General features: G+C 33.5%; 1 protein-coding gene across 1 annotated transcript in view; it reads left to right on the top strand.

Annotated features, from left to right (window-relative positions):
* Nucleotides 1-13,266, top strand: part of LOC135843780 (neuropeptide Y receptor type 6-like) — a 137,299-nt gene that overhangs the window by 75,873 nt on the left and 48,160 nt on the right. Inside the window, exons 2-3 of the mRNA XM_065361792.1 lie at nt 740-919; nt 10,514-10,611. Of these exons, the coding sequence (XP_065217864.1) occupies nt 740-919; nt 10,514-10,611 (278 nt within the window). The remainder of the gene's footprint in view (nt 1-739; nt 920-10,513; nt 10,612-13,266) is intronic.

Raw genomic sequence — 13,266 nt, 5'->3', positions numbered from 1 at the left:
TGGGATGAGGTGATAAGCGGAAGTATTCGTTTAATTCAGGTTGACTTCTAATCGTATACCTTTATGTTACGATTTGGTATCTCAACAACACTCGTGTGGTACAACATGCCTATTTTGTTTCCTTATTTGAACACATTGTTAAAGAAAGAAAGGGGAGCCTGGTTAGGCAACTTATTCGACATGTTAAAGAAAATTCCGCAGTTTTCATGCAAACACACGTTATACACATAGACATACTCGTTTATCTAAAGTGCGCTATCGTTGCGTAAACTATTTCTTTATATTTCCTCCTCTATAGACGTACATTATTATGTGCATACTCGTATAGAAGGAATGCTTTTATGGTTTATGAGAAAAAGAAACCGAAGGGCGAAGAATTTCTAGGTACGTTTACGAACCCCTTGCTGTGGGTAATGAAAAACGTTGGCGCAAGTGAAGATAACAATTTCACCGAGATCCATTTCAGTAATGTGTCTTGTCGCGGTAATCTAATAATAAAGCATCCTAAACTACTTTTTTTCTCGCTTTATACGCAGCTTATTTCGGCAGGTAGAATATTTTTCAAGCTGTTATTTGCGGGATTTATCGGCGTAAAAACTCGCGAGCTTGCGTTTTTTTTCTTCACCTAGCTGTACCTATGTACATTTACGACTGAAACAGACTAGGAAAAAAAAGTACACGAAACCCGAATTAATTAATATTATGGTAATTTATTGGTGTGTTTTTTTTCTGTTCGCAGGATGTTCCAGCGCATGTAACCATACTGACGTTTTTGATGATTGCCTTCGATAGGTACCTATTCGTACGAAACCCAGCAAAAGCTCGATTACCAGGGTTCATCTTCAGCACCGGAGCTTGGCTGACGGCTATTTGTATCGCTCTACCGTATCCCATTTACACAACGTACGTTAGTTTAGAGGTAAGTAAGCTTTAAGTGCCTTTGGGAGTGAAGGAAAAATGGTAATTTACGCCTTCGCCAAGTATGTCGAAAAGTTGCCTTTTTATAATAAGTGGAGAATATTTTTTTTAGCTTGAAATTAACTCGCCTGGTTTTCAATTAAGTTGAGCAGGATGAGGCGAGAAACGCGGAAGCTCGAAGTTTTTTTTCATCGTTGGGAATAAGTTGTTAATTTTTATGGAAATTGAGTAAACTGGTAGGGGGATTTTTCTCATCTAAATGGAACATTCCGATGAATTTTCCACGTGTATATAAGATGGAAACCGATACAATGAGATGATTATTTTATTTTATTTTTAGCATCTTTTCTCCTATATTATCGTGTTAGTTTTCCTGTTCGATGTTATGAGATAGGTAACTTTTGTCGAATTCGCGCTTGATTTATCGAACCGTCCCGTTTTCTGAAAAGAATATCTAACCTAATTTCTTGCCTAAAAAATGATAAGGAACTACTTACTATGTATGGATATTAGAATTGGATTAAATTCGCCCACGACTCGAGAAAGTCTTTTGAAAAGCAAAGTGAGCCCCGCAGGGTAACCAGGAAGGATATTTAAATTATAATTTTCGAGTTATTAAAATTTTCAATGAATTTTAATACATCTCGCGTTCTTTCGACGCTTTCAATGTCATATTATTCTATAGTGATTCGAAAATGTTTCCGAGACGTTTGAGAAATTTCTCGTTTTGAAATGACTTATCTTTGACGTTTTAATTAAAATTGGCAAAAGAGGAGAAAAAATCGACCTCATTTAGACTTTTTCTCTCGAACAGAGACGTTCTCGGATTAATTACGAAAGAGCTTTGTAAACCATATGAATACGTATTGGGCCAATTTTAACTGGCCGTTCGAACTCATTTTACGATTTAATTACTATAATTAAACTCTCATTTTTTATTCTCCTGCAAAAAAAAAAAAAAAAAGGTCAAAGGAATGTATAGCTTTTGGAGATATTATTTCATTTTGACCGAATTTCTTGTTCGCAGTTATCGAATTGGTATGGTTTTTGTGGACATTTTTTCAATCCTATATTTATGTTCGTATTTTCTGTGTCTCCTTGCTCATTCTCAGCTCAAGTTAGGAATAAAGAAGAAAATTTCTTTTCACTTGAAATACTCTGATTTTGCGTCAAGTTTGGCAACAAAAATAAATATTATTACCTAAACTGGATTAAGTAGATTTTTCACACAAAAAAACTTAACATTGAGTAAAACGTCAAAACTTTGCGAAAATATGCGTGAAAAATGAAAATACTTTTATTTTGCTTTTTAAAGCTCCATGGGCTGGATATAAAGACATGACTGAAAAATGTTTTTTAAAAATATTCAGTTTTTTCAACCCCTCTTCTGCTCATTTCTTTCAGAAGAAACGTTTTCTGTTTTACAAATTTACGAATGATAAATAATACATAGGTACTTATTATTATTATTATTATTATTCACTTCGGTAAAGGCTGCATTAAATAGACGTAAAGTAAACGTGCCACTAACTACTTACCTCTTCTTCCCTCTAGAATAAAAATGGCCAAAAAATATTTAACAATTTTAAAGTTTAGTCAAATATATAGCGCATGTTGGAGTTGCTTCAAATTATGACTTATAGTGTTTGCTAAATGGAAAATCTTAGCTTGAATGTAGATTTGCTGTTTTTTGCTCATTTTACTGAATATTTTATCGATTTTTGAGCGTTTTAAATTGTTTTTATGGCGTTTCAATGAAGTTGAATGACATTTTTTTCGATTTTTGTCAAATATTGTATCTATTTTGCGGAAATTTCATCAATTCTTTGATAATTTTCAGTGCTCTTTGTGCTGATCTTACTAATTTTATTAGGTACCTACATTCTTTGTAATATTTACGAGATTTTTTCTATGTTGATAATATTTTTGATTAATTTTTTCATCTTTTCAGGTATTTTTTGCCATTTTAACAAATTTTTTAGCAATTTTTGTAAAATTTTTACCGAATTTTGTCATTTTTTGCAGTCATTTTATGATGAATTACGGTAGTTGCTAATTTTGCATTTGATACTTTATGTGCTTTTTTCAAAATTATTACATTCTACGTATTTGATACAGGAAACTTGATTGGTTTGTATCTCATTTTTGACCTCTCGAACCATTGTGGAGCCTCCAGCAGTTTTTCGGATTTTCCAGTTTTCGAAAAAAAAACATGTAAATAGGCTGAAAATGAAATTCAACTTCCATAAGCTTGGATTTACTTTCTTTATGACCCTTTTGATCAATTTAAGCACATATTTTCAAGTTCTTTTGGTGCCGGTTCAAATCCAAAAAAATTTTTAGTGAAAAAGATTTTTTATTTGAACTAACGCAAATGGTTTTTAGAAATATGCGTGAATATTGATCAAAAGGGCCTCAAGATGGCAAATTCTGGTTTGTTTGTATTGAAATTGATTTTCACACCACTGACATCGTTTCTACGAAAATTAAATAATCCAAAGATCCACTGGAGGTTCCAGAACATTTCGAAACTGTCGTCAATCGACTCGAGAGATAAGAAACTTGATTGGTTTGAATCTAATTTTTGACCTCTCGAGTCGATTGGTGATGGTTTTCGAACCATTATGGAGCCTCCAGCAGTTTCTCGGATTTTTCAGTTTTCGAAAAAAACCATGTAAATAGGCTGAAAATGGAATTTAACACCTATAATCTTGGATTTACTTTCTTTATGACTCTTTTGATTAATTTAGGCACATATGATTTACTTTCTTTATGACTCTTTTGATTAATTTAGGCACATATTTTCAAGTTCTTTTGGTGCCGGTTCAAATCCAAAAAAATTTTTAGTGAAAAAGATTTTTTATTTGAACTAACGCAAATGGTTTTTAGAAATACTCGTGAATATTGATCGAAAATGTCACAAGATGGCAAATTCTAGTTTGTTTGTATTGAAATTAATTTTCACACTACTTACAGCGTTTCTACGAAAACTGATTAATCCAAAGATCCACTGGAGGCTCCAGAACGGTTCGAAACCATCATCAATCGACTCGAGAGATCAAAAATAGGATGCAAACCAAATTTCAGCGTTTAAGGCTTATTTGATCAAATTTTGATTTTTTTTCGTGTGAAATGGGCCGAATTTGAATTTTTAAAAATTCTCCAAAAATCGAAAAGTGAATTTCGACACTTGAAATTTTTGCTGGTGGTATTTTTTGAGGTCTTTTTAAAAATACAATCTATTCAGTCATTACCTACTGCGATTTGGCACATAATGATTATTTTCAAATTTGAAAGGCAACGTAATTCCATTTTAGCCTGATTTGAAACACGTGCACCCAAATCACAGTTCAAAGCAAGCTCAAAACATGCAACGAATTTTACACTGAAACATTCCTCGAGACAAAATTCACGTATCAAAGTATTGCATACCCTGCAATTCGATAACGGGGTTCAGTATCAACCCAAACACACCGCATGGAGAAGTTATTTTAAAACATTCCGGTTAGATTACTTTACATCGAGGTAAATTAGGCAACCACACGGGGTCTAATTTACGTATAATCAGCAAACCACATAGCCTATAAAGTATCCGTTGATGACCCACGAAGCGTTGAAAAGCACGCTGTCGTTCTTTTTAGCGAAATCGAGCCCCCATGTAAATGTGGTCGAGGTTTTAATAATTAAGAGGCGTACACGTCAAACGCATTTACCTTTACCACGTATAGGTATAGGCATTTTTCAAGTCGACCAAATAAACATCGCATACATATTAATCGGCTCGGTTCAGCTAACTAATGTCAATACCTGGGCTGGCATCCGTTCAAAAACCTATCAATACCCTTCACATAAGGCCAGATTACCAGGCCTGGTACCGTGTATCGCCGCGTCACATCGACCGGGCGTAAATGCAAAAGGAGAAAAAAAATAATAACATGATTAATTTCATCCCCTTTAATGCCGAGTATATTAAGGTATTACGCTCGTCGGTATACATTGTTTGCATAAACGCTAATAAAACGTAGAATTTACTCGCAGCGTATAAATTAAACACGATGGGTATATAATTTCGCTTCTTCTCGCAGCATTGTTTACTTTTTCGTAGTACTTTTACGATTGACGATTCGCCTCTCTTTCTCTACCACTTCGCCTGCCTTGGCTTGGCTAGAGGTAGAGGTACTCTTGTTCTGTAAACGCTAAGCCGTTTTTCGTGTAATCTTGGTGCTACGGTTACGTAGGCGATTACAATGAAAACACATCCTTAAAACCGAGCTACTAAACACCCCGAGTAATGATGAGACGTAATATTTTAATTAATGGATCAACACCGACCAGAAAAAGACTGTAATTTCTATATAGCTCGTTTTCCAATAAAAATTACCTACCTTGATAAATGTACCAAATTGGAAAGGACGCGACGTCCTTTCAAAAGAGATGCCCTTGCAAAAAGAGGGGAAAAGCTAAGCGGTAATTTCGCCGTATTATCTTTTTCTTTTCTAACGACGACGATTTTTTAAAATTTAAATCACCTCGTTTAATATCACTTTTTTTTAGTCGAATTTTCTGTCGTAGATTAATATTTTTTTGCAGCTATTGTGCTCGAGCCAAACACTTGAGAGATGAGATTTAATTGCCTTTTGGTCCTCGTACCTTTAAAGTCTGTTTGAGTCAAATTTCGAAGCAATAATATGTAATTGTTGTAATGTAATTTCATTGGAAACGCCTATTATATGTACAAGAAATCGATTGCTCGTGTTAGAAAAGGAGGGAAGAGGGAGAAGTAAGCTCGATTGAAATAAATATTCAGACACCTGCCTATTACTGAATCGTTTTCGAAGCATCTAGGTACGATGTATTTCAAAAAGAAAAAAATCTAAATTTTTTTTTGGTAAAAGTAAGTAAATTTTTATGAAACCTGTCTTCCCATCTTGTGAAAATGATCTGAAATTGTTTTAAATGTATATCAGCCAAATTCGAAATAACCGAGCCAAAAATATAAAATGAGAGCAAGCGAGAATAACGTTTGTGAAAAATAATTTTTTTCAATTTTCACGAATCACGCATTCAAAAGGTGTTTTTTGACTTTCCAAGAGTGGAAAATTTTTCAATCCATGGATTCGTTGGTTTTTCGTTTATTTTTTCAAAAATTCTTGTGCTTTTTAGTTTTTGAGACCAGTTATTCGATTTGAAACTGTATTTTCATGATTTTAATCGCGAATGTTCAAAATACATATTTAATAAAATGCCAGACTCTGAAACAAACTTTCTTAAAACCTCCACCAGTATTTTTTAGGGACGTCATCTCAAAAGTTTACTCATTTTCTTATGGACGAAATTAATTTTTAAATGTTATTAAGTAGGTACATTTTTAAATTAAAAATTTCACATTTTGAAAAACGACACTAAAAAAAATTTGAGAAAAAAACGCTGAAAAGTTGACAAATTTTCTTTTTGGAACTATACCTACTTAAAGAAACTATAAGTAGGAATGATCGTTTTTTGATTTTTTTTTTTTCAAAATTAGATGGAGCGTAGAAAAAAATCATGATCAAATGACTCTAACTGGTCGTTAAAAAATTTCAAATTTTTAAGCCGAAGCCAAGCTGCTCTGACGAGAGCCCAAAGATTTAAAAATTTATACATTTTTCATTCGTTTCGAAAAAAAAATTTGAAATTTTTTTGGCTCAGGTCATCTTTTGGTTTCCACTCTCAAAGAAATCATTTAAAACATAAAAATTAAAACATAATGTAATTTGGCTAAAATAGTCTAATATTCTAGTTTTTGCGCAAAAATAGCAAAAAGTCTTGACTTCTGTCAAAATTACCAAAATGTGTGGTTTCCTGCTAAATATTACTAAAAATTGTCGCTTTTGTTGAAAAAATGCCAAAAGTCTCTCATTTGTTACAAAAATTGCCCAAAAGTCTTCTTTGTAGCCAAAAATAGCCCAAAAAGTTTTGTTTTTTTGTGATAAATTAATCGTCCAAATCTCCCTTTTTACCAACATTTTCCGAAAAAAAAATTTACTTAGTTATTTAGGTACCTAAAAAGTGCAAAAGAAAAGTGTGACCTTCTTGGGCAAAAATTGCGAGAATGTATCACTACTTACCTATTTTTCCAGTATTTTCAAAAAGTCTTACTTTTGTTCAGAAATTGACAAATCTCAATTTTTTTACGAAAAATGCTTAAAATTGCCAAAAAAATCACTTTTTTGCTAAAAATTGCAAAATGTTTTACTTTTTTGCCAAAAATCGCTGAAAATTGTTGCGTTTTTTTACAAAATTTCAATATGTATTCTCTTTTTTTTCAAAAATTGCTCGAAAGTCTCGTTTTTTTGCTAAAAAAATTTTTGAAAAAAATCTGCCTTTTATTAAAATTGTGTAAAGCTTGCTTTTCCTCCTGAAATTGCCAAAAAATCTCTTTTTTATGTCAAGAATTGCCAAATCTCACTTTAGCGATAAAAATTTAGAAAAGGTATAATTTTTGCTAGTGATTTTTTTACGCTTTGCTCTTGCGTCTTGTAATTATTTTGGTTACTTTTTTTTGAAAAAAATTGAAAATTTTATATGTACAAAATGGAAGCTAATTTACAATAAACAGTTTCAAAAATTTCACGCAATTGTGATGAGCAGATATCGCACCTCGAGAGTAATAAGGTCACATCTCAAAAAAGTGAAATTTTACAGGAGAGTGATGTAACCTAACCTCATTTTAAAGATCTGGTATCCTACCTTCATTTAGCATAAGAACACTTTGAAAAATAAAATCTTAAAGAGGAAATATTTCAATGTTTGGAAAACATTTTGAGTTATAACCTTTCATTAAAGTTGATGTGAAAGTGGAGGCGAAAGGAAGCGTCCAAAAAACATTTCTTGGCAACAAAGTTGTAGAGAATTAAATTTCCAATCGACATAATGTCTTTAGTTTTTTTCTAGAGTGTTTAGTTTTTGAGTTTTTCTCAAAAAACTAAAATTTCATGATTTGTGCAAATTCATTTTTCTGAAAAGTGATCAATTTAAAAAAAATTCCATTTGGTACAAACCAATAAAAAATGCACTCCTTGTGACTATTTCTAACTGACAAACATTCAAAACAATCAAAACTATTTGTTAACACTTTGTATGTACAAAATTTGCTCAAAAAAGGTGGAGTTTTTTGAGATGTACCCTTATAACTCCAAACAACTTGCAATGTTGTTGAGATTTTGAGTTAGGCCATTTGCGTTTTTTACAAGATCTAGATGATGTACCCAACTCAAAGTGGTATCTTTGATTTGTTTCTATAACACAATACTTCGTTAATTTCCTCGTAAAATCGCGGTACTTAATTGGCCCATCTCTGATTGATAATCTGGACAATTGAGTGGATAACCCTACAAAAATGGAGCTACTAATCATACCTGCCGATGCGACTAGTATTGGAGTCGTCAGGGAGAGGCAGGCAACTTGTACAGTAAAATTATGTTTCATCATCTAAGGTAAATTATTGTTTAATTCTTCTACCGGGGTTGTGTTCGCCCTTACATAGTGCCATCAAGGAAGTATGGGGATGACATCATAAATGTCATCTGAATACTTTCCTTATTTTTATGTTACGAAGTATACCATTGTCGAGTATGCTGTATTCACACTAGTGTTGTCTACCCTGCTTTTGATTATTAATCTAATCTTCCGAGTGCTAGGTGATGATGTGTTAATCACCTCAGCATTCAAAATGGAAAGAATACAACTTCATCATATTCTTTTGTTTACAATTGCTTTATCATAAGTTGCCAGGTTCTACCTGTGTGTATTTTAAATCACCTACTCATAGAGTCAGAAGATAGGTAGTTTGTATTGTGTACCTATCTCACACACAGATTAATTATAAGTTTACTTGTAATTAGTTGGTATACTATGCTCAATTACTTGTTTTACACTAACATCTGTAAATAAAAACCATAAGTAATTGGTACAAGAAGGCTTTCTTTATTTATAGTATAGTAACTTCTCACTATGTACATTGAGGTAGAAAGGATTGCCTATTCTAGAGCTCGTCGTCGTCGTGGTTCCTTGTCCTTTACAGGACATTGGAAATCGCATTTTTGTGGTACCCTAACAGGGCGAAGCGAATGCCTATTGCCACTGCGATTATTCTGGGGAATCGACGTTGTTTCGAGCTTCCACTAGTAGTTTCCCGTTGCTTTCTAGTGACATCTACACAAGCACCTTGGAGCTAGCCGGGTAGTTTAGAGACCCTGAGCTCCTCAGTGTTGACCTCTATAGACGCTCGAACCAGTTTCAGCTTTTTGATTCTGCTAACAGATGGCGTGCATTATCTGTTAGCTCGGCTAAACTGGTAGTCCCCCGGTACTTGGCGTGTAATGTTGATAATTGCACGAAAGATTTTTAATTACACGCACAAGCTTGCCTCTGTAGCTGGGTTTGAACCGGGTACCTCGTGAACGGAGGTCCGCGGCTCTACCTACTACGCCACCGAGGGACTCATTCTAGAGCTAGCCAGGTAATATTTATTTGGAAAATGTTCCTTCTCAAAGGAATATTTCTCAGAAAACCACCTTAGGAGAAAATTATCATAATCCATTCTTCTAGCAGTCCCGTCTAACCCTACTGTTACACAATCGTTACACTGGAGCAATAAAAATGCAGTCAATTTTTCTTGGAAAGGAAGAGCCAACTCGGGGAAGGGAGGTGGCAGAAAGCTGAAAAACTGAAACGAAAAAAGGCTGAGAAATTCATAGCTTTTTTATTGCTGTTTTCCTGTAAGAAGAACAAGTTTTGGTCGCTTTTGGTCACTTTTTTTTAGTAAAATGAGGATTGTTCAAAAAAAAAAAAAAAAAAAAAAAAAAAATTGAACACAGTGTTAATTTTTTGAATTTTGACATTTTAATTCCATTCTGATTGTGGTTCATTTTATGGAACTTTTCGGATTTACTTCCGGAATTATTAGAGAATCGAATCTCAAAGGGCTGAAAGTAAACTCAACCCTCCCTCCTTCAAAGTATTATCATTATTAATTTCTGGTCATTCGACGCAGTTGCAGATTCTAAATGTCGAATTGTTTCTCAAACTATCATAACCTCTGTCTCGACAATATAGTCTTTTAAAAAATAAAGTACCAAAAATAAATCAAACGTTAAATAAAATTAACGACATTTAAAATAAGTTGTAAAAAATCGTAGCCGAGATTTATGGCCTTTTGAAGACAGTTTATTCGGTATTTTATCGTCCATTGGGAATACACATATTTAAAACCGCAATCCGCGAGATGGTCGTTTTATTTATGTACGCGCGAGTTGAGCTCGTGCGAAGTTTTCTGCAAAGTCATGTTACGTTACATTTGTTGCGTCGAAGACATCGAACGATAAACAAAAGGCACGTCAGCTATAAAAATAAACTTTTTAGAGATTTAACAAATGTAAACGACGAACGTTTGAAACCTTTTAAAAGAATTATTTGGCGGTCTTATTTACTTTACAGATTTGCGACGATTTGTCGCACGAGTATGTCGGAATAAATAGGAACCTAGTGCCTACCTGTATTGTTTGTTCGTTTGTGTTTTTATAATATATACTTAGATTTTTGTGTTGATTTACAGGAGCATGTCAACGTTTCGCATGCTGTTGGAGCTGGCATTTGTGTATTCGGTATCGATAAAGCCATGAAGGAGTATTCTAGAGGCATTTTTGTTGGAATGTGAGTACTTTTTTTGCATTATTCTTATTTCGTATTGTGGTAGTAAGACAACATCCTCAACTTTGTATAAAACCCATGGCGCATTAATTTGACAAAGTGGTGTTCGTGTTTGCGGTCAAGATATGTACTGAACGTGCAAAATATACTTATCAATCCCTAGAGTCAAAAATAAAATCAATTTCTAAACGTCCCACGATAACCCATCAAACCCATGGTCTGCCTCTTCTCCTCCTTCGACACGAGTCTATACTGTCTCGTTCCGAAAATTTAATAAATTCTTTGGAAAAATTATCCAAACAACGTAGACTCGAATTTTGCTATTTATTGAGTTCCATGTTATATGGTAAAATTTTAAAATTAATATTAACTGACTCGAGGCAATTGTAAACGAATTTCATGGCAAAAAGAAGGGATCTTCTCGGTGTAATTTAACAACAAGCCGCAATTTATTAGGCGAATTCATCGAATCTATACAAACATTACATTCTGGTATATACGTATAAGATGCAAAATAATTATGTACATTCGAGCATATAAATCACGAGTTGAACTCTTGTACCTACAAACTTCACCTTTTAACCGTGGTTTATGCATACGAATCCTCCATCAGCTCATGTACACGTGCCATAAGCTGTGCAAAAAATTAAAAAAAGCTCCAAGCCTTTTTTTGCTCGGTACCCTAAAACTCGCTGTTTTTTTTTATCAAAGTCTCTGTACGCTTTTAAAAATTCATTTTATTCGAATATGTGTAAGTACTATGTTTGCATATGTACATTGTACATGCATCGTCGGGTTATTCATGTCACCAGAGTATTGTTAATTTTTACAAACGTAAATGTAATTCCATTCGTATCTTCATCGTATTTCGCGACGAGAGCGACGAAAAGTATACATTTTGTGTTACAAGCGAAACCCGATGATGTTAGCGAAATTAATATTTCACGATATCAAAATACTCATCTTGCAAAAGGCGAATCTTTATTACGTTGCTGATGTCGTGGATATGATTCGAGTGACAAAATTAAACAACGTTATAGCTACATTTATGTTTTGCCTTGCCATGGAATGACATCCATGTTTTCCTTGGATAACCGGCGACTATCCGTGGCCCTGTAGCTGCAGGTGACACGACGATGACTGGTGTCGAGGTAATACAGGAGACGATGCTTCGTATGTGGAGTTCATTTTGTGACTTTTTGCATAATTTATTGACCAGTGATGTGAAAAAACAGCTAAAATGAATAGGGAAATGACGTGTGAGTGTATTCTATAATTACATAGAGACGACCCATGCATGCTAGATTTTATTGAAGTAACTTTGATAAAAAAAAATAAATAAAAAAAAACACTCGCTTCGTTTCAATTGAAAAACATCCGACGTGAATATGTTTCGAGTCAAATTTTAAGTACAATTTCATTAATTTGAAATGCATGCGGGTGCACGAATGTTTGATAAAAAGGGAAATCTAAAGGGAATATTCACATGGAAAAAATCTGACAGATGGAATTTGAAAAATTTGATTGCATCATTCAGGCTCTTAGGTTTGATTGAAATTTGTGTACGAGGTTTTTTTCATTTATAAGACACGACTTGAAATTTTATTCAGGAAAAATGGGGTCAACTTGAAATTGTCTACTTCTAATTTCGTGTGCTGTGTGTGGTTTTATTATTTGTGCAAAAGGGTGTAGCTGGTCAAGATAATCGAATCAGCCTTTGACAGATTTCAAAACAAAACTGGGATAAAAAGATGAAACTCGTCGATTGAAGGGGTGAAATTGGCCTTGATTTAGGTTTTCTTTCTAAAGAGCTCAAATTATGTCTTTTCATTTGATGAGAAAAAATTCTCGAAAAATTGTTGACCCCCTTTCCACTCCTTCTTGTGTTTTTATCCATTTTATTACGTTGTTCTAAGTATTTAATGGAAATTCGTTCTTGAAAAAATGAAGGATTATTTTCATTCTTTGCATAAAGTTACGTACATTTCCTAAAGGATGTTCTGATATTTTATAATTTTCAGGTCTGATTTTCGTGGTTTTTTCGTTATTGGAAATTTTCAAACTTACAGAACTCAGATAAAGCAAAGAGCTATCCATTTTTGTAAAATTAGTCCACCAGAAAAAGCTTTTCTTTGAATGTAGAATCTCTGCGATTCGGTTTTTGTAATTTATTGTCCTAAGAGTCAAAAATTGCGGAAAATTGTAATAAAATGTAGTTATTTCTACCTATATACGTTTTTTTTCAATGAAAATGGAGATTTTTAATTTGCGTTGAAAAATATTTTTAAAAAACTGACGAAAAAACGTTTCTGTATCATCAATGGAACCCCCTCCCCATCTCAATTTTTCAGGCTTTCTCCCTTTCTCCCTGACCTCGTTAAAACCCATTTCATTTAGATGGAATTGTTGGAATTGAATGTTTTTAACATCAGATGCCTGGAGCAAACTAGGGAGGGGAAGTTGGTAAAATTCCTTCAAAATTCGGTACTTATTTATACCTACTTATTTCAATCGACGTTTAATAAAAAGCAAGAAATAAAATTGAAAAATTTGCTTAAAATCACTCATAGACCAAAAATTGATGGAATACTCGTAATTCTCGTATGTATTAAAAAACGATCAAAAGTTTTCATGTTTGTGTGAGATTTTTCATGAACC

The sequence above is a fragment of the Planococcus citri genome, chromosome 4, assembly GCF_950023065.1.
Source record: "Planococcus citri chromosome 4, ihPlaCitr1.1, whole genome shotgun sequence".
Taxonomy (NCBI): domain Eukaryota; kingdom Metazoa; phylum Arthropoda; class Insecta; order Hemiptera; family Pseudococcidae; genus Planococcus; species Planococcus citri.
The sequence above is the reverse complement of the archived record's forward strand: the minus strand, read 5'-3'. Positions and strand labels throughout refer to the sequence as shown.